Source organism: Panicum virgatum, chromosome 8N, assembly GCF_016808335.1.
Source record: "Panicum virgatum strain AP13 chromosome 8N, P.virgatum_v5, whole genome shotgun sequence".
In the NCBI taxonomy this organism is placed as follows: Eukaryota; Viridiplantae; Streptophyta; class Magnoliopsida; order Poales; family Poaceae; genus Panicum; species Panicum virgatum.
In genome coordinates this window covers 35,792,569-35,814,249 of record NC_053152.1, presented here as the reverse complement: position 1 = coordinate 35,814,249, position 21,681 = coordinate 35,792,569, and the positions used below count along the sequence as shown (strand labels likewise).

Below are 21,681 nucleotides of genomic sequence, written 5' to 3'. Positions count from 1 at the left end.
AACCCTTCTTCCATCTCCTTCTTCTCCTTCTTCAGTGACCTGACAGCATCGCGCAAATCTCTGAGAAGCTGGGCTATGAATGGAGTCGTCATGTTGTTCTCATACCACCTCCAGAAATCACATCCACCAGCCTAAAATCACAGAACAAATTGAAGCAAAACAACTACAAATAGACACTGAAACTACTGGTATATCAACTCACCCGTGCAAAGAAGCACTTTAGGTACCTTCGTCCTGGATTATCGTCACTCCATGAAATCCACCTTGCCGCCTTGGCTCCGCACTTGCAGTTCACCGCCGGCTCATACTCCAGAGGTCGCTCGTGGTAAGGGATGGGCGAGGAGTAATCCTCGATGTTGTAGCTGCTCCATGCTCGGGAGGAGGTGCTTGAGTTCCTCGACCTCCTGGATGTCGCCATCAAGGCCGCCGTCGCCCCGTGCTCGCCGCCGAGGGCTCCGCCGCCGTGGTGGTCGCCGCCGCCTCTAGGGTTAGGGTTCTGGAGCGGGTGGGCAAATTCTGAGTGGGCCGCGCGGGGTTAAGGAGCCCATTCAAGTGGCTGACTGGGCGACGAAGTCCACGTCGGACGGTGACTGGGCGACGAAGTCCACGTCGGACGGGTGACGAGGCAAAAATCGGGGTGGATTCGGCTCAGGGGGGCAATTTGCCCGGTTTCGTTAGTTCAAGGATGCATTATGTCTGGTTTTGGAGTTCGAGGTTGAAAATCGGACTCTCGGGATAGTTTAGGGTTGAAAATAGGACTTTTCCCTTTCTTAAAGTGCACACCGGTAGACTTGTCTGGACTTAGTGCATCAACAAAACCAGCCATCGTAAAATCAACATATTGCCTATAATAAGGTTTTTGGATTGTTGAATTATTAGGCAATTGCATGATTAACTTCTGAAATAAATAAATCATGAACATGACAAGATCTAGCATGAACAATTCTATCATATATACTAGCAACAAGATATAACAGGATCATGATATCAAAAAATATGATTAAGAACTGATTTAAACAACAATGTATGTACTGTGTCTTTCCCTTCGTGAAGACGAACGGAGTTGACCAGACGAGGACAATCCTGTTGACAGAGTGTAGCAGCCGGTGTCGCAGATGACGATTCGCCGCAGTGCCTGACTTGGATGAAGAACGAGTCGTGATGAAGATCTTTGAGCAGTCACGCCGGCCTCTTCCCAAAAACTTTATTTGCCCTCTCCCCAGTGCAGGATCACAAGGATGGAGGTTCCAGAGACGTGCTCTCCCGTTCGTCGGTGCGCGCCGACGCTCGGGATGGTGCAGACTATGAAGGCGGCGCAGTAGCGAGAAGGAGGCAAAACCCTAACTTGAGTTCATCTGTTTCTGGTGAAGGTCGAGGGTCATATATATATATATATAGGGAAGCCCAACCGACCTTGTGTTAAAACCGATCAGGATTTCCATATCTCACAGACTTAGAGCCCAAGTCACCAAAAATAAAAATTGCAAAAAAAAACTACACCTCAAGCAAGGTGAGCGCAAGGTGAGGAGGCGGATTTCACCACGCCACGCAATGCCCGGCGAGGCGAGCGAGTACGTATGTGTGGAGCTTCCCTTCTCTCCCCACACATATAGCTTAGAGAGGTGGAGACAACTTTCATATTTATGTTGGTCATCCTCTACTTCAACTAGTAAGGTGAGATTAAAGGTTCACATCACTCCTTCAATTCCTCGTGGCCACATATGCTTTTGATATTTGGAATGGCTGAAATACTCATCAGGCCAAACCCAAATTCCAACACTAGAGTAGTTCCACGCTCACACCTGGGTCGTCGTGCAGCCAGTGCCTCACTGGATCTTAAGTTGTCCACCGCCGCGCGGCTACAGTACGAGGAGCCCGAGGGCTATCGGCTCCGGGCGCGCACGCGCGAGGATGCTGGGAGCTTGGGCTGCCGCCTGCCGGCGATCTGCAGAGAGATCGGCTGAGAGGGTACGCACTACGCGGGTGAAATAAATTGTTGGGCAGTTTTTTTTTTGATGGGTGTTGGGCTGTGTTTTGATTTCGGTGGAACTAGCTCACTCCGGGAGGGGGGGCGGAACCCGGAACAAAATAATTACCGTATTAATTAACATCTTTTTTCTTTTTTTCGCTCTTTTTCCCTTGTGACATTTTCTGTTCAAAACTAGGAGGGCTCTCGAGTGAAGTTATGTTGGGAGCCCTCTCGTTTTAGATTTTCTGTTATTCACAATCTCATCAAACCGGGGGAGTATGTAAACAGTTTCCTTCCTACTGTACAGTTGTCCTGCTGGTATCCGTGTCGTAGCATGTTCAATTCCATCAATCAGTTGTCCTGGTTGTAGCAGGTCATAGCTCGATGTCCGTCCGTACGTATCCGATAATCCGACCAGGTATACGTACCCTCAAATACTAATTATAAAAGCAGACGTACGTACGACCGGATGCTGAAGCGTTATTAGATCCTGTACAGTTGCGTCTTCGTCTAGCTCATGGACGGTGCCGGGCTCGTCGCTGCGGCCATCGCCACCGCGGCAGTCTATCGGCTGTCCAGCATCCGGTTGGCCGATGCGACGACCGGCAGGCGGAGAGCCGTAACCCTGGCGCTCGCTGTCGCGCTCCTCTTGGCCGTCGTCGAATCCAGCAGGAAGATCGCGTTGCGCATCGAGGAGACGGAGATGAAGCTGTTGCAGATGGAAGAAATCATCAGTAAGCAACCGATCTCAATGATGACGACTCTTGCTGTACGCATATATCCCCAGTGCAGTCAAGCTTTAATAAGGCAATGTTTTTAGTTAATTGGGGTCTGTCTGCGTTCATGAACAAAACAGAGACGCCTGATTAGTAAGGCAATGATGTATTAATTATGAATACAATCATACATAATTTGGGTCTGTCTGTTTTAATTTGTTTATGAATACATAGTAGTAAAAAATATGAATCCCAACAATTTATGAATACACTGTAGTAATTGTAGAACAATTTATTAACAGTTTACGTATTGGAACAGTTTTTTCTGCTATGTATTCCAAGAATTGTTATAAACACGATAAACACCCTACAACGGCATGATCTCTCCAAAACTTAGCAATAATCTATGTTTTGTTTTGAAGAAATCATGCTGCTGTCGAGACCATTAAACAACCTTTCTTCTATGCAATCCTTTTCTTTTAAAGCTGACCTTTTGTATGCAATGGGTGGAAAGTAACATGCTGGAGCTTTGTGTATAAATGAATGCAGAGGACTACGAGAAGCAAAATCACGAGATGATGAGCAACTTGGCCAGTATTCTCTCTAACAATCCCGAAAACATCAAGTCCATGAGTTACAACAGATCCAGGAGCCCAGACGGCACCGAGAACACTGAATTGACCGTAACAATGAAAGATGCCGATGTTCACCAGCCTTTAACAGAGAATGGTGACACGGGCGAAATCCTGGTACGCATAGATGCGCTCTGCAGTCTGCACTTCATATTTCCTTTTGGAGAATTGTTACTTTCTAACAAGAAAAACTAGCTACTCCGTATGGTTTATTTAGAATAATTCATGAGTAGTTTTAGGATTCCTTCCATATATTTTACTGAACTTTGATCTCATTAATATAAATATTTTTTAAAGATTGACGATATGAGATAAAGAAAAGTATTTTTTATACATTTAATTTTGTTGGAAACTTTACATTTTAAAGAAATTATTTGTAAAGCTTCACCTAAATAGACTTTGTTAATGTCCTAAACGACTTATATTTTGAATCGGAATAGTGTAAATAAACTCCTCATTTAATACAATATATTTTTTATTTGTATATTCTAATCAAAGTGTCGAGACCACTTCGATGTCCTTAGTGGCCAGAAATATGTTTACTTTAAGCTCGTAACTATTGAAATTAAACAATGTTCTTTCAAATTAAAAGGCGTGGTGCTTAAACAGCGTACCCTCTTCTTTGTCCTCCCTTGGCAGGAGGATGCGGATGAAACGGTGTGGGACGAGGCTGAACCATTAGCCAGCACGCCTCCACCGTCGTCGCAAGGTGAAGCGATGGGAGCGCAGAAGCGGAAGCCATGGAGAGGGTTCCTGATCCCGCCGGACCATGTCTTCGTCCTCGACTGTGTCGACGACGAGCTCACGGTGCGCATCCGGCCCGGGCTGATCTCGTCCTCTGGCGGCCTGGACGCGGAGTCCTTGCGGGCGCGTTCGGCCGGCTGCATCGGCCGGCAGCAGCAGGCTGGGATGGTGCCCTTCCTGTACAGCGCCGGGAGAGGCAGGTACGCGCTGTTCATGTCGCCGCCGGAGAAGCAACACGTCGTGCCGACGATGTCTGCGACGGCGTTGATGAACCGGAAGTTGGATGCGGCGGATCTTAGGGGGGAGCTGGAGTCGCTCATCGAGAAGGAGACGGAGGTGGTGCCACAGTCCTTCACGCTGTCCCCCGGCGTGGCGGCCTTCTGCTACCGAACCAAGCATGGGATGACGGCTCTGATCATCGTGGAAACCGATGCGGTGGAGCATGTCGAGCTGACGGAGGAGGTCGCCGCCCGGGCGGTGGCAGCACTTTCCCCGCCCGGCATCCTCTTCACCGTCTCGTTTGAAGATTCTTTATCTACAATTTTTTTCAAAGTATAACCCATTATCAATACAATATAATGTGTATATTTTACATTGTCAAATTAAGTCTAGCGGGAGGTGATGATTAAATCCTATACGAAACAAATCTCGTATAATGTTTTGTATATATAAGCTTTTAAATTGAACTGGTTGGTCTATTAATATGAGGTTTTAAGTTCGAATCTTGGTAGCCACAATTAAATAAAATAATTGCACCAGACTCTAAATTTCCACGTTGGACGTTTAAGGGAGCCTATATAGGGGTGGTAAAGGGCCCAACATTTTGAACTAGAAAATCTAAGGATCGGGCCCTAAAAGGGCCGGGCTCTAAACATATGTATTTTTGAACTAAAATACATATGTATTAAATACATATGTTTTGAACTAAAAATTTTAAGGGCTTTATTGGACTGTGAAGAGGCCATTAGGGCCATGTCCCATTACCACCCCTGCCCTACACGCAAGGGTAGTGTTGAAATATAATTAAATCATCCACTTCTTTTCATCAGCTTAACCTTTTAGATTGATTGGTGCATGCAGCTTAATAGTATAAGGTGCCATACTTACGTGCTCATTTCAGCAGCCACTAACGTGTTTGCATCAGCTGGCACCTTATCGGGCCAGATTAAGACCGCTCCCCGTGGTAAATGCACCCATCCCAGCTAGGTGATGAGCTACGAAATTACAATTATGAGGAGTATACACAACCGGAACACGATCTAAATTTACAAATATATACATAAGATATTTTAGCTCACGATGTGTGGAGAATTTCTAGCGCGCGCCAAGATGATTCCAAATTATGAAACCCCACCCTTCTATCTTTGTATTATCACGCACGGAAGGCGCCATCAACATTAGTTTTTTTTTGGACATCTGAAAGACCGGATCGGGTGCTCTAGCCTAAGAGGGGGAAGGGGTGACTTAGGCAACTTAAAATCTAGACCTATGGCTCCAACTTAATTGCACAATATTAAACTAAAACATACTATATATATGCGCAACTAAGGTTATTCTAGTGTGAAACCCCTATCCCAAAAGAGTTTAGCAACCTATAGCCTTTTCTATTAAGAAATTATTCTATGAAAGTAAAGGCACAAGAATTACTAGTATGAAATGTGGAAACGTAAAGAGCGGGATAGAAGGAAGCGAACTCTTGACGCGGGTGTTTATCCCATGGTTCGGTTAGCCACAAAGGCACCCCTACATCCACATTGTTGAAGCACTCACTAAGAGTATTGCTTCTCGGCAATCAAGTCTCTCCCGTGAACTCAATCACGGTCACCTTGATCCCGATATCCACTAAGGAGCTTCTCCACAAAGGATGGGGGTCTCCACGTCCCCCGCACAAGATCGTCCACGCCACTCCACACCAAGTCGGAGGGTCGTTGACGTTGCCGGCGAGCCTCAAAGCTTCAAGGGGCCGGCACACCAATATCTTCTTGTGGTTCACTCTAGAACCAGCTCACAAGGTACAACACCTTGCAATCTCACTCACTAAAGAGCTAACCTTTACACAACACTCGAAGTGTGCTAAGGACTAAAGATATGAACACTAAGCTCTTGGATGGCTTGAAGATGTTCTTGGGTGTGGATGTGATGTTCCTATTCTCCAGCAAACTTCAAATGGCCGGGGGATGGCATGTCTATAGGACTCCAAGTCCATAGAGCCGTTGATAGCCGTTGGCCACTTTTCTGCGAAAGCACCGGTTAGACCGGTGAGGCAGCACCGGTGTAACCGGTCACTCTTGGCTCCGTCCTAGCCGTTGGGCCTTCTGACAGCTGACACTGTGGTCACCGGTTAGATCGGTGTGTTGCAACTGTGGAGCACCGGTTCAACCGGTCCTGAAGAAATCTGCTTCAGCTGATTTGGAATTACACCGGTGGAGCACCGGTGCATCCGGTCCTGAAGACTTGCACCTTGGCCACTCGACATCCTCTCTGAACACTCCTCCTGTGCCTGCACCGACGACTCTTTTTGGCACCACCGGTGTAACCGATGCCTCTTTGCTTTCTGGGCATTGCATAGCCCATTTGCACTGGTGATAATGCACCGGTGCATCCGATGCCAACCGGTTAGATCGGTGCGTCATCACCGGTTCAACCGGTCCTACTAAATCTTGTAGAAATGATCCAATTCGACATTTCTTTGAGTTCTTTCTTTGTGTTTTTGCTTTCCTTGGCTTTTTAGTTTCATACCAGAAATCTACAATTGTTCATTTGACAAACCCATTAGTCCCATTGATTGTGTTGTTACTCAATCACAAAAAATACAAAACAATGGCCTAATAGGGCCATTTTCCTTACAATCTCCCCCTTTTTGGTGATTGATGACAACACAATCAAAGCAAGTATAAATTTTGCAAAAATTGACAAATTGAACCACTTACACTTGCTTGGATGCTTACCATCATCCAATGTTGACTTGGCCTCCCCCTAAATCCATCATTCCCCTTTGTTTCTCCCCATGTTTGCTACTTCTTCTTCTTTTTCTCCCCCTTTGGAATCAAAGTTGTTCCCCCTTTGGGTGATACTCATTTTTACCTTGCTTTGATCCAAACTTCTCCCCCTTTAGAATCAAATCACCTAAAAAGGCCTTGCAAAATAATATAGCTCAAAGGGAAAAGTTAGTAGCTTAGGGAGTTAGTCCCATGAATCATGATCCAATTGTATGATATCAATGAAGATACTAATTGAGCAATTACTAAGGTGGATCACAAAATCACGAAACTTGCATGACATTAGCTAACATTTTCACAAAGTGTGTGCACAAAAATGATAATGTGAAAATCATATGCACAACTTGATATTTGAATGAGAAAGCTTAGATCATATCATGCACGAAGGTAGCTCTGTGAAAATAATGAATTGACAAAAATACCAATTGAAGGAATTTTAGAACCTTGCATACCTCCGGGGGTATAGTTATCTTGCATGTACCAAGTTGAAAGAGACTTGTGCCAAATGATACCAATTGAAAGTCTTTGAGGTCAAAACATACTTGGTACACGAAGGTGAGCAAATACATGAGCACATAGCCTATGAACTTAGATATAGATATTTTGTTCAATAGATCATGGCTCAACATGAGACTACAAAAGGATAAACTTGAAAATATGTTAGTCTCAAAATCACAAATCATAGGATGAACTCTCTCTAAATATGTGCATTTAGTGTTTGAATCACTAATCAAATGTATGCACATTGTTTTTGACAACAATGGGAAGTTTACCCTATAGCTTGTGTTTATGATACACAAATGAAATACATACCTTATGAAGTCCATGTACCATGAAGGGTAACCTTGTGTAGCTTTCTACACACTCATCAAACCATGTAGGTTACTCATGGGTTAGATCATGACATAAGTAACCCACCATATATAACACTAGGTGATGCAATGCAAACAACCTAGCATGGGCAATGGAGCTACATGATGCTTGAATTGAAATCTAGCTACCATTATCTTTTGGGGGACTTGAGCAACAAATGTCCAAGATGCAAGCTTGGCTTCTTTAGTTTGAATCCTTCATCTTCTAGGTAGCCAAGCCTCCAAATCCCCCGAAGCCATTCTTGGGCTTCAAGTCTCCTTTGGAACCCACACCATTTGAGGCCCCTTCATATTGGTGATGACATCCTTGGTCACCCAAATGGAGTGATTCCAACTCCTTTCTTGCTTTCCAACCTTGTGAGCAACCACCTTACTATTGGTTTTCTTTTTGATCACGTAGGAGGTGCTATTACTTTTGTTCCTCCGGTTGGACTTGGTGTAGATGAGAGAACTCTTGATTGTAAGCATCTTCTTGTTCTTCTCACCCGAAAGCTTCTTCTTTGGTTGAGGGCACTTGTTGGACTTGTGATCTACTTGATGGCACTTTGAGCAAGTCACGGTGGACCCATTCTCAAGCTTCTTCACCATGTTTCCACAGTTATCTTGAGAAGGTTGGACATTGCTCTTTATGCTCTTGCCCTTTAATCTAGCCAAGTCCTTCATGAGCATTTCTATTTCTTGCTTGAGCTCTTCATTTTCCTTGGCAATGAGATCATCACATGATTCTACAATAACATTTTCAAAGCATTTCTCATTGCAAGGGTTAGATTCATCAATTAAATCTAAGCAAGAAGTTGAAGCATCTACTTTAGAATTTGTACTTGTACTAGGGGTAGAATGCTTGGTTTCCAAAAAGTCATTAGCATCATTAATGCTCTCAATTTTTAACTTGAGCTCTTCATACTTCTCACTAAGCAATTTAAATTTGCATGACAAATTTTCATAATTTGTAGCGAAAATAACATTAAGATCATTAAGAGCACTAAGGATTTCAATTTCATTTGATTTCTTCTTAATAACTTTTTGGTGCTCATGAACTAGTTCAAGAAGTTCTTCATATGAAGGAGAATTGGAGTTGTCGTGGTGTGGCAAACCACAGCCGGGTGGCGGAATGCACCCGCCTCCGCCCAGAGGGTGAGTACTCGGGGGATAGCTAGCGACTAGTTCGATCTCGCCCAAGAACACGATGAACACAGCAGGTTTAGAGTGGTTCGGGCCGCCGGAGCGTAATACCCTACGTCCACTGTGTGTTGTACTGCCTTGCCTCGAGAGAGTATGCGAGAGCTTGTGTGTGTCTCGTGTCCTCCGTGAGGGCTTGTAATGTACAGCGAATGCCTCCCTTTTATATCTCAAGGGGACGCGTACATGGCCGTTGGGTCCCCGACAGGTGGGCCCAACGATGTAGTATAAAATAACATACTATTCATACATTATGGCGTCGTAGGCGAAGGAGATCTCTCTCCCGGATTTCCTTGCCTGCTCCTGGAATCCCCCGTTCAGCGTGTCCAGGCGCTGTCTTGTCGGAACAGCGCGAGGCGTAGCTAGCGGCGTCGCCTGCCACGTAGCTGAACGGCCGTGTAGCTTGCGGCGTAGGCGGCATGATGGAAAAGTGCCGTGCCGTCGTATCCAATTAATGTGGCTGACGGGCTCTGCGCGGGTGCGGTGTAGGCGGCTGTATTGTGTACCTTGGTAATACGCGGTGCACAGTGAGGCCTGACAAGGGCTGCCCCGCGTGCCGCGGCGGCAGAGCACGCGTCAATCACCTGCATTGAATGCGGTGGGTGGGCGAGTCTTCCAGCGGAAGGCTCGCGCATGAGCCCGTGCCCGTGCCTCCGGGACACGTGGCGGCTCCGGACCCCCCCGGCGGTATGTTGATTCTTCCGCGTGGGAGGTCCGGATGGACGCGGACCCCTATGGGGGGTCCGAGGCCTCAACTGTCAGCTCGGAGCTTCCCTTCCTCAGGGACACATGGCGTCTCCGAATCTGTCCCCAAGCGGGGAACGGGTCCAGGGCCGTTGGCCTGGTGAGGTAAGGGCCTGACCCGTGGGGCCTGGCTGCTCTGTCCTTTGGGCGTAGTTATGGATAACTACGCGAGTCCTGCCTTGCTGCAGTAGGAGTGGGTATCCCTGCTACAGGGTACCGACAGTGTGGGGCCACTACTGCGATTTGGCTCTGCATAGCCTGAAGCTTCTTACTGCAGGGGTCTTGACCAGCTTTGACCATCTATCGGGTTGTTTGCTGCCTCATCACATCGCAATGGCTTACTGACTCATGGTCCCCACGCACAGTGGTTCACCTAGTCACGTGCGCGACGCTCGGCATTGCTGCGGCCGGAGTAAACAGAATATTTACCACCGGTGCAGTTCCCAAAAAACTTGGCCACGCTAGCGCTTAATACGCGCACGTCAGCTCAGCTTCCGCCTCGCTTCGTGCGCGAGCGACGGTTCAGATCCCGCCTTTTCACACCTTTGTTTGTTACCCGCTCTCCCTAACAGGTGGGCCTGGGCCCCCTTGTCATGGACTGGGCAGTTAACACCAGGTGCGGGCATCGCTTAGGTTCCAGCGACGGTTCCGGGGCGCGCCGGTTGAGTCAGGCTTTATAATGGGGCGAACCGCGTACCGCGGTTACTTTCCCGCATTCGCCCTCTTCCTTCCAACCTTTGCGCCCCTTTGCCTTCGAGCTTCCTTGCCCTTTGCTCCCCCGCGCAGATTGCTCCTCACCTCCACAGAGAGATGGCATCCCTTGTCCATCCCCGCCGTTTCGAGACCGAGGAAGTGCCGAACACGGTGCGCCGCCTGCTTGGGTGGAGTGCACAGGAGACCGGCTGGGGGGGTCCGAGCAGGCTCGGTTCCCCTTGGCAACCCCCGTGCCGGGGAATTTGTGCTATTCACCTCGCACATTTCCACCGGCGTGGGGCTGCCGATCTCTTCATTCCTGCTGTTGTTGCTGGAAGACTTCGGCCTCCAACTTCAGCACCTTACGCCCCACTCCCTCCTCCTGTCGTCCATCTTCGTCCATTTGTGCGAGATGTTCATGGGAGTGCGGCCCTGCGTCATCCTCTTCCGCCACTTCTTCATATTGGTGAAGTCCGGGAGGGCGAAGGATGAGGTGGGGGAGTATTACTTCCAGACAAGGAGCGACCTGCCGGCGCCTTACATTCCCAGCCTCACTGGCGGGAAGTGGAACGAATGGCGCAGGGATTGGGTGATCACCACCACCGAAGCCAACGAGCGCCTCGCCCTGCCGACCGTGGGACCCGCCTCCGACCGAGCATCCTGGAGGGCCAAGCCATCCCTGCAGCTGGATTTCGACTCCGTGCTGGGCAAGATCAGGTCGCTAGTGGAGAGCGGCCTCACCTCGCTGCACATGCTCGGAGATTTCTTGAAGCGCCGGATCGCCCCCCTGAAGCAGCGGCCACAGCCTGCTTGGAGCTTCACTGGCCTCAACGATTGCAGCAAGACCCACCGCGGAGAAGGGAGCGACCTAACCCAGGAAGCCCTGGAGGTCCTAGTGCGGGCGGTAACGGGAGAAGTCTTTGTCCCAGAGAACCTGATCCTTCCCCAGGGCGTCGTCCCCCTCTGCGAGGACTCGCGCCTGAGGACGGCGGTGCTGGCCACCCTGCCGACTCTTGACGACGGTGGGCTGGCCCCACGCCAGACTGGAGGCGACCCGAACCATGGGCTCCGGATCCCTGGCGCGTCTGGGGATCAAGCTATTCCGAGCGCCGCGGGGTCCGGCCCCACTACGAAGGGAAGCAGGCCGTGCCCGGCAGCGCCGCCACAAGCGGCCCCAGCCAGGTCCGGAGCAGTCCCGGCGCGCCGTCGGGAGATGCAGGATGGCGCAGGTTACTCAGGGGCGACGAAACCCCAGTCACGGAGCCCGCTGCGAAGCTCAGATGACCGCTGGGGGCGCGGGCCAGGGTAGTTCCCGGGCTTCCGGCCCTCGCGGATCCCCCGGGGCGACCACGCCGCCACCATCACCGCTGAGAGATAGCTCCGTCCGGCAGCAACAGCAGCAGCAGCAGCGGAAGGAGCAGTAGCAGCAGCAACAGCAAGAACAGTCCCGTGGTGCAACTCCGTCACCGCCACGGGAGCAGCGGCAGCAACAGAAGCAGCCGTCGAGCCTCCGTGGTCGCTGGATTCCCGGCGCTTCTGGGTTAGTGTTATTCTGCTCCCTCCCCCTGTCCTAGGTGCTCTACTTTTTGCTGAAGGCTTCTCCTCTTTGTTGCCAGGGCTCCTCGCCCAAGCAGTTCTTCCACCATCGCTGGCTCGTCGGCTGGTGCCCAGGCGACCGGGGCCTCGGCGGCGACAGCGGGAGCGACGGCGGGTGCGGGAACCTCGGGTGCAGCGACCTCTACGTACCCGGTGGTGCCCGATGCGGCAGTGAAGGGCACGCCATCATCAGGCTCAGCAGCGCCCGACGCTGCGGCGGCAGATGCGCCTGTGGCAGACGCGGCGGACGCAGCGGCGGCGGAGGCGCCGGTGCTGGGCGCAGCCGTACCCGACGCAGCGGCGGTGGAGGCGCCGGTGCTGGGCGCAGCCGCACCCGACGCAGCAGCTGTAGAGGCGCCGGTGCTGGGCGTAGCGGCACCCGACGCAGTGGCGGCGGAGGCACCGGTGCTGGGCGCAACCGCACCCGACGCAGCGGTGGCGGAGGCGCCGGTGCTGGGCGCAGCTCCTGCAGGGTCCCTTGGAGGAGGAAGCAACTCCGCTCCCCCAGGTGCTGGTCCAGGTCCGCGAGTCAATAATGGAGGCAGCCTCATCCGCCGAGGCAGCCTTCCGGGGGGAGTGGGCTGCCCTGGAGAGCGAGCGCCAGCGCCTCTCCGACTGGCACACCCGCCTGGAGGTGCAGACGAAGGCGGAAGCCTCCCATGATGCGGAAGCTCGGTCCAAACTCAAGGCCGACCAAGAGGCCTACCGAGCCAACCTTCGGAAGGTGTTTGACCGGGAGTTCCCAGTATCAAGCCGGGAGAAAACCCTAGTGCAACGGGAGGAGACTTTTGCCCTGGAGGTTGTCGGCTTCGCGGCTCAGCGGTCCGAACTCGAGACTCGCCTCGCGGCCCAGCAGTCCAAGCTGGAGACTCGCAGCCAGGGTCTCGAGGTCTGGAAGCAGGAGCTCGACAATCTCTCTGCGACTCTGCAGGGATGGCGCGAGAAGCTGCAGGAGAGGGCCAGCAAGCTGGTTGTTGCCGAGGCGGAGCTGGAGGAGGATTGGAAGTCCCTCGATAAGCGGGAGTCCCTCACCGCCAACATGGAGAAGCTACTTGGGCGCCAGCGCGACTCCCTCAAAAAGCAGAAGGATTCGGTGGAGAAGAGGAAAACTGAGCTCGAGGAGAGGTCCCGCGAGGTGGAAGCGGCCAAGGCGGCTCTGGACACCCAGGTGCAGGGAGCGGTCCAGGAGGCAGTCCGGAAGCACCAGGAGGACCAGCGCGTGGGGGCCCAGTGAATCGCTGATTGGGCGGCCGAAGCGAGCTTAGCACTGGTGCCACTTGGAATGAGCCCAATCCAAGTGGCGGACCCGCCAGCTTCGATAGCTGACGCCCTCCCAGTGCTGAACTCCGCTTCGGATAGGCTCCTGCGTCTGGAGCCGGTCCTTGCTGGCCAGCTTGAAGCCGAGGGCCGCGAGCTGATCCGGATGGTGGCAGAGCACATCCTGACCTGCCTTCGGAGCCACGACCCGGCCATCTCGCTGACGCCCGTGGTCGATGGCCTTGTGGTGGAGATGGAGGCCGCCACTCGGGACAGCGTGCGGGAGGTCGTCGATTTCGTCGCCGCCTACTTCAAGCGGGAGCCTGCAGACCCTTGAGCTGGGCATTGTACTTTTGCTTTGTTTTTGAGTTATGTAACAAAACATTGTACCATAATGGTTGAAATTTTAAATAGGAGAAAATTTCAACTTAGCTGTTTGTCAGTTGCTGGTTTGCGGTATGCAGCACCCCGGTGCCCTGGCCCCCTGGCGGATAGGTTTAGTTGTTTGGACCTATCTGCCACCCGAGCCGTAGAAGATACTCCGGACCTCCTTGGGCATAGGTGCAGCATGGTTTGCAAGCAGAGCAAGTGTCTTATTCCCTGTGTAGCAGAAGAACTATAGAGAGGAAAATCAAACTCACTTGTATGGTAGTAATGATACTGCGACTTAGCTGCTTGATGCATGCAGGATCGATCGTTGGTGTTTGGCTCAAAGCAAACGCCCCGGCCCCCTGGTAGATAGACTCAGTTGTTTTGAGTCTGTCTACCACCAAGACAGGACCTCGATCTGCATGAAACCTTTAAAGCGGTTGCTGGGACCCCTTGGTAGGTACGCTCAGTGGTTTGAGGCTGGCTACCACCAGTCAGGGCTTAACCTGTGTACCACTTCAAAGTTACAGCTTAGTAGCAGGCCCGCGGGACCTATTCTGGACCGGTCCCCAGGCTAGTACGAGGTCCGGAGCTCTAGATGCACAGGTCCAGGTAGTTCAGTGCTTGTTACAGAGTGGTGGAGTGTGTAGGTTTAGGGTGCGGAACCAAGCTAAAGCGCTACACAGGGCTTCGAACCACTCCAGGAAACAACACGATCGTTCCGGACCCAGCTCCGACGCTCTAGACCCTTCCTAGCAGTGGGTGGGGTCATCTTGTCGCACTCGATCCTTTGAGATATGGAGCTGGACATGCCGTGTAGGACTTAGGAAGCTAACTCTTGAGCTAGAACAAGGTCCGGGCCCCTAATTACCCAGCTCCAGGTACTAGGGCACTCGTTACAGGGTGGTGGAGTGTGCAGGCTTTGGGTACGGAACCAGCTAAGCGGCTACACAGGACTCCGGACCACCCCAGGGAACAAGCACCCCCTCTCCAGAGTAGGTCCTTAGGGGTCCGACCCCTCTTCCAGCAGCAAGAGGGTCCGGACCTGTACGGGAGTCCAGCAACTCAATACAGATCTTAGTTGTAGCGACAAGAGTGGAAGCCCGCGCGGGGGTTAGAAAAGTAAAATCTCGAGAATTGAACTGTGAAATTAAATTTTGACACAAAGACAGAACTGGGGTAAATTTTTCCTTTTCAACTTGATATACATGGCTTGCGCAATGGATGCCAGAGGCCGGGTTTACGAGGGCGGACCTCTACCGCTCTGGGCCGTGCGTTGATGCTCGCCGTCGGTGCGATGGATGCCAGAGGTTCGGTTTACGGGGTCGGACCCCCAACCGCTCTAGGCCGCACGCTGATTCTATCTTATTACAAAGGAAAAGTTCATTTCCCTGCTCTGCCTAAGTGTAAAACTTACGCATATGCTCTATATTCCATGGGTTGGGCAGCAGCACTCCATCTTCTTTGGCAAGGCGAATGCACCCGGGCCGGCACACCTTTGTAACCTTGAAGGGCCCCTCCAAGCTGGGGGAGAGTTTGTGGAGCCCTGCTCAGTTCAGGATCCGTCTGAGGACGAGGTCGCCAGCCTGTGGCTCCCTACTATGCACGAACCGTTGATGATAGCGTCTGAGCGACTGGTTGTAGCGTACATTTCGGATTGCTGCTCGCCACCTTCGTTCATCAACGAAGTCCACATCGTCACGCCGCAGTTGTTCCTGCATGGACTCGTCAAAAGCCTGGACCTGTGGTGAGCCCAGGTGAATTTCTGGGGGAAGGCATGCTTCAGCCCCGTAGACCAGGAAGAATGGAGTCTCCCCGGTGGCTCAGTTGGGTGTGGTCCGGTTGCCCCATAGCACGCATGGAAGCTCGTCAACCCATTTGGCACCATGCTTTTTCAAGCAGTTATAGATGCGGGTCTTGAGACCCCTGAGGATCTCAGCATTCGCTCTCTCAACCTGCCCATTGCTCCGGGGATGTGCCACGAACGCAAAGCATAGCTGGATGCCAATGTCCTCGCAGTACTCTTGGAAGAGTCTGCTTTTGAATTGGGTCCCGTTATCCGCGATGATACGGTTTGGGACGCCAAATCTACACACAATGCACTTGAGGAATGCGACTGCTGACTTTTTGGTGATGTTCACCACCGGGGTAACCTCCGGCCACTTTGTGAACTTGTCAATGGCGACGTAGAGGAATCGGTACCCGCCGACGGCCCGGGGAAATGGCCCTAGGATATCCACGCCCCACACGGCAAATGGCCACGAGGGCAGAATCATTTGCAGAGCTTGAGCCAGTGTGTGTATTTGCTTTGCATGGAACTGGCATGCTTTGCAGGACTTTACCAGCTCAGCCGCATCCTGGAGTGCTGTCAGCTAGTAGAAGCCATGCCGAAAGGCCTTGCCAACAAGCGTGCGAGATGAGGAATGACTTCCGCACTCGCCTCCATGGATCTCCGCAAGCAACTCGCGGCCCTCTCCCTGGGAAATGCACCGCATAAGGACACCATTGGCGCCACGGCGGTAGAGATCCCCTTCTACCACCGTGTAGCGTTTAGCCAATCGTACTATGCGCTCAGCAGACACATCGTCATTAGGGAGGATATTGTCTTTCAGGTAGCCCCGGATCTCGGAGATCCATACATCGGGAGCTCCCTGAGTAGGTGGGAGCGGCTCCACGAGGTCTCCAGGATCCTCGACAGAGCTCACAACCCAGAGCGGGCACCACAGGTGGTATGCCGCTGGGACCGCTAGCTTCGAGGTGCTAGCTTGATCCCCTTCACCCAGTTCGGCAGGCTGGGCGGTTGGTCTCAGCAGCCATCTTTCGAAGATGCCCTCAGACACGGATGCCCAGGTAGATGCTCTCGCGGAGAGATCATATGCTGCTGAGTTGAGTTCGCGGGCAACATGTTGCAGTTCCAAGGCATCGAAGTCCTTCTCGAGCTTTCTCACGTGGATGAGGTATGCCGCGAGCTGGGGATTGTTGCAGCTACAATCCCCTCGGACCTGCTTGATGATCAGCTGAGAATCCCCCTTCACCAGAAGCTGCCGGACCCCGAGAGACAAGGCTTGTGTCAGGCCAAAGATCAAAGCTTCATACTCCGCCATATTGTTGGTGGCCTTGAACTCAAGGTGCACCATGTACTTCAGCCGATCTCCGTTTGGGTCGATGAGGACCACACCAGCTCCAGCCCACTTCTTGCGGATGGACCCGTCGAAGAAGAGTGTCCAGTGGGGCTCGGTGAAGACTGGTGTCCTGACTTCCGGCTCCGGGGGTCCGGCGTTGAAGTCCGGACCCCCAGAATTGCTTGGGGAAGGAGTCCATTCCGCTATGAAATCAGCCTGGATCTGGCTCTTGACTGCATGGCGAGGCTGGAAGTCCAGCTGGAACTCAGCCAGTTCTGCTGCCCACTTGGCGATATTGCCCGTGGCGTTGGAGTTGCGCAGGATCGCTCTTAGCGGGTAAGAGGTCACTACGACAACTCGATGCGCCTGAAAGTAGTGGCGCAGTTTCCTGGACGCAATAAGTATCGTATAGATAAGCTTATGCGTCTCAAGATACCTGGCCTTTGCCTCGTGGAGGACTTCGCTGACGTAGTAGACTGGCTTTTGGATGGTCCGGACCCTGGTGACTGGGTCCGGCTCGCCTTTATCCACCACATCAGGTCCTTGGGCCCCCAGCAGTTCTGGGTTCCCACTGGTACGAGGCTCCTCCGGACCCCCTTATCCGGGTTCCGGAGCTTCAGGCTGAGGTGAGGCTGACAGGCCCCCGTGTCCGGGGTCCGGCTCACCATCCTTGGCCGGGGAAACCCTGGTGTCCCCCTGGCGAACTTGCTCCGTCCTCTCGGCGACCAGCACCATGCTGACTGCCTCCGCAGACGCAGCAAGATACAGAAACAACATCTCACCAAGCTCTGGAGCCACCAATACTAGCAGTGAGGTGAGATGCCGCTTCAGCTCCTGGAAGGCTTGTTCAGCCTCTTCGGTCCAAGAAAATGGACCGGACCTCCTCAAAAGCTTGAAGAAGGGGAGGGCCCTCTCAGCCAGCCTCGATATGAAGCGGCTAAGAGCGGCGAGAGATCAAGTAAGCTTCTGGACGTCCTTGATGCGGCCAGGAGGCATCATCGCTTCGATCGCCTTGATCTTGGCTGGGTTTGCCTCGATGCCTCGATGTGAGACCAGGAAACCCAGCAGCTTCCCTGCCGAGACGCCGAAGATGCACTTCTCGGGATTCAGCTTCGTGCGCGTGGTGCGCAGCCGGTCGAAGACGAGGGACAGGTCTTCAACTAGTGTGCACCCTACCTTGGTCTTGACCACAATGTCATCAACATACACCTCAACAATATCTCTGACTAGATTATAGAAAGTTTTGTTCATAGCTCGTACAAATGTGGGTAAGGCATTCCGTAGACCATATGGCATAACAATATAGCAATAAAGCTCATCTACTGTTACAAAAGCAGTATGCTTCCTATCCTCTCTAGACATCTGAATCTGGTGGAACCCAGAGTATGCATCTAGGAAAGACAAAAGGTCGCACCCGGAGGTGGAGTCCACTATCTGATCGATACATGGAAGAGGATAGGGGTCTCTAGGACATGCCTTGTTGAGGCTGGTGTAGTCGATGCACATCCGAAGCTTCCCGTTGGCTTTTGGGACGACGACCGGGTTGGTGGACCTCCTCGATGAAGCCAGCGTGTAGGAGCTTGCGGACTTCTTCACGGATGAAGTTCTGCCGCTCCACAGACTGCTTCCGAGGCTTCTGGCGCACCGGCGTGGCGTCGGGGTAGATCCTCAGATTGTGCTCAATCACTTCCATGGGGATCCCGGGCATCTGCGACGGTTCTCATGCGAACACGTCCACATTTGCCCGGAGGAAAGCAATGAGCGCATCTTCCTATTTCTCCTCCAGGTTCCCCGCGATGCGGGTGGTCCTGGAGGAGTCCGCTCCGATCTGCACCGTCTTCACGGGAACATCGTCCGGATCAGACGGCTGAACCCTAGGTGCCTTTGCAGGCGCCCTGGGTTGCGAGGTGTATGGGTCCTCCTCGGAACGTGTAGCCTCTGCCGCCAGAGCATGCAGCCTCTCAACTGCAGCGACGACAGTGGTGCCGTCACCCCGCATGGTGAGGACACCGGCAGGGGAAGGCATCTTCAGGACCAAATACCCATAATGGGCAATGGCCATGAAGCGATAGAGTGCCAGCCGACCAATGATGGCATTGAACGGGAGGTTCACCTCCGCAACATCGAACTGAACGCTCTCTGTGCGGAAGTTCTCCTTGGTCCCGAACGTGACCAGCAGTGTGATGCTCCCCAGAGGGAACACTGGATGTGGGCCCATTCCAGAGAATGGGCGAGAGGGAGTAAGCTTGGACTCCGGGATCTGCAGCTACTTGAATGCTGCATAGCTGATGACGTTGAGGCCAGCCCCACCGTCGATCAGCATGTGATAGAGCCTGACATTGGATATGACAGGGGCGGTGACTATGGTGCGGCGCCGCCTTTGGGATCCCCGGCTTCGCCGAAAGGACTTCTCCGCGAAGGGTCTTCACTTCCCGCCAGGAGACAAGCTCCCAGCTTCCGCCGTACATTACGTACAGCTTCTTGCGGCGGTCGTCATTGTCGGAGTCGGTGTTGTCGTCGTGGTACACGCCCTTCAGCTCCCGAGCGGGGGATTGGTACCCCAGCTCCTTCTGCCCGGCAGCGGCCCCGCCGTCGGAGGCCTTCTCCTTACCAGGCCGCTGGCGAGGAGGGGGTGAGCCGTCCTTGGAAGACTGCTCACGTCGCCCACTGACCCGCTTCGCGAGCTTCTGGATCTCGCGGCAGTCAGCGGCACTGTGGCGAGTGGTGGGATGCACCGGGCATGAACCTCCGCTGCCACCCTACGGGCGCGGACGCTTGCCAAGCGCATTCTGGCCCCCTGCCGCTGCCGCTGCTGCTATTGCCACAGCTGGCGCCGCTGCTGCAATGACTGGTCCGCCAGGATGTGGCTCCCCGCGACTCCGGTTCTTGTTCTTCTTCTTCTTGCCACCGCCCTGAGCGGTAGCACCGGAGCCACCAACTTTGGTGTCTCCGTCTTGGGGGGCTGAGTGCCATGCGCGGCCCTCAGCGGCCCTGGCACACTTGACTGCCAGGGAGAAAAGCGTGGTAACGCTTTCCACCTCGTGCGTCGCCAGCTTCTCGAGCATCTTCTCGTCACGTACCCCCTGTCAGAAAGCAGTGATAATATATGCATCGGAGATACGAGGAATGGTACCCCGTACCTTGGTGAAGCGCGAGATGAATGCCCGGAGCGTCTCCCCGGGTTTCTGCCTCACATCGTGGAGGTGGGCCTCCACACCATGCTGCTGGTATGCGCTGGTGAAGTTCGCAGTGAACCTCGCACAGAGCTCCTCCCAGGACTGGATCATCCCAGGTGTAAGGTTCATGAGCCAAGTCCGGGCTGGCCCGGTCAAGGCTACACGAAAATAGCTTGCCATGACGGCGCCGTTACCACCAGCTGTTGTGATGGCGGTAACGTACACCTACAGGAATTCCGACGGGTTAGAGGTACCGTCATACTTCTCCGGTAGGTGCGGGCGGAACTTGGACGGCCATGCCACCGTGCGGAGGTGCTCCGCCAGCGCAGCACAACCCACCCCAGCCACCGGGGCGCCCGACTGTATCCGGGCGTTCACCGGAGGCTTGGGTGCCACCACGTCCAAGTCGGCGATGAGGTTGCGGCCCTCAATGTTGAGACGGCGCTCTCGCGCCCTCTCCATGGAGATGCGGGCGTACTCACCCGCGCGCCTGCGGTTGAGCTCCGCCCGCAGGTCTTCTGTTCGTGCACCCCTCACTGTGGGGGAGCGCACGGATGCCGACACACCGCCCTGGCGCCGGTGGTAGGGTACCACCCCATTGCCAGGCGGAGGTTGTTGCCCAGTCCTTGCAGAACTAGGGGAGGCCTGAGCCAGATGGAGGAGACGGTCAATGTCGTCCCGCCACTACCTCAGGGCGTCTGGCGAGGCTGCAGCAGCCGGGGGGTTGCAAAGCAATTCCCTAGCCGCCGCCAGCGCTCCGCCGCTCGCAGCTTGTGAGGGGGCTTTCGACGGGTGCCCCGACTCTTGCCGACGAGCAGCACGCACTGCCGCCGATGGTGGCTGCTCCACAGGCACGGTTGCCCCTGGAGCAGGAACGCGAGAAGCATGTGGCGTGGAGGACGCCACACCCTCTGTCATCTCCACGTCGTCCACCCGAACCATGGAGACGAGCTAGAGATGAACTGAAACCAGCTATGCCTCCTCCTACCTGGCGCGCCAAATGTCGTGGTGTGGCAAACCACAGCCGGGTGGCGGAATGCACCCGCCTCCGCCCAGAGGGTGAGTACTCGGGGATAGCTAGCGACTAGTTCGATCTCGCCCAAGAACACGATGAACACAGCAGGTTTAGAGTGGTTCGGGCCGCCGGAGCGTAATACCCTACGTCCACTGTGTGTTGTATTGCCTTGCCTCGAGAGAGTCTGCGAGAGCTTGTGTGTGTCTCGTGTCCTCCGTGAGGGCTTGTAATGTACAGCGAGTGCCTCCCTTTTATATCTCAAGGGGACGCGTACATGGCCGTTGGGTCCCCGACAGGTGGGCCCAACGATGTAGTATAAAATAACATACTATTCATACATTATGGCATCGCAGGCGAAGGATATCTCTCTCCCGGATTTCCTTGCCTGCTCCTGGAATCCCCTGTTCAGCGTGTCCAAGCGCTGTCTTGTCGGAACAGCGCGAGGCGTAGCTAGCGGCGTCACCTGCCACGTAGCTGAACGGCCGTGTAGCTTGCGGCGTAGGCGGCATGATGGAAAAGTGCCGTGCCGTCGTATCCAATTAATGTGGCAGACGGGCTCTGCGCGGGTGCAGCGCAGGCGACTGCACTGTGTACCTTG

General features: G+C 53.4%; 1 protein-coding gene across 5 annotated transcripts; it reads left to right on the top strand.

Annotated features, from left to right (window-relative positions):
• Positions 1 to 1,695: 1,695 nt before the first annotated feature.
• Positions 1,696 to 4,747, top strand: LOC120684590. 5 transcript variants are annotated; one of them, XM_039966446.1, is made up of 5 exons: positions 1,696 to 1,968; positions 2,343 to 2,387; positions 2,468 to 2,703; positions 3,235 to 3,434; positions 3,957 to 4,747. In XM_039966446.1, exons 3-5 carry the CDS (start codon positions 2,487 to 2,489, stop codon positions 4,617 to 4,619), a joined length of 1,080 nt encoding a protein of 359 aa, XP_039822380.1. In that variant the 5' UTR covers positions 1,696 to 1,968; positions 2,343 to 2,387; positions 2,468 to 2,486; the 3' UTR covers positions 4,620 to 4,747. The 5 variants fall into 5 exon arrangements, with proteins under 5 accessions (XP_039822380.1, XP_039822381.1, XP_039822379.1 ...); XM_039966447.1 differs by having other exon boundaries at positions 2,457 to 2,703; XM_039966445.1 differs by having other exon boundaries at positions 2,343 to 2,703.
• The last annotated feature ends 16,934 nt before the right edge of the window (positions 4,748 to 21,681 follow it).

Coding starts and splice junctions, on each gene's coding strand:
- LOC120684590 (XM_039966446.1), top strand. CDS start 2,487: ATGGACGGTGCCGGGCTCGTCGCTGCGGCCATCGCCACCGCGGCAGTC. Junction 2,704..3,234: donor GCAGATGGAAGAAATCATCA/GTAAGCAACCGA, acceptor AAATGAATGCAG/AGGACTACGAGAAGCAAAAT. Junction 3,435..3,956: donor GTGACACGGGCGAAATCCTG/GTACGCATAGAT, acceptor CTCCCTTGGCAG/GAGGATGCGGATGAAACGGT.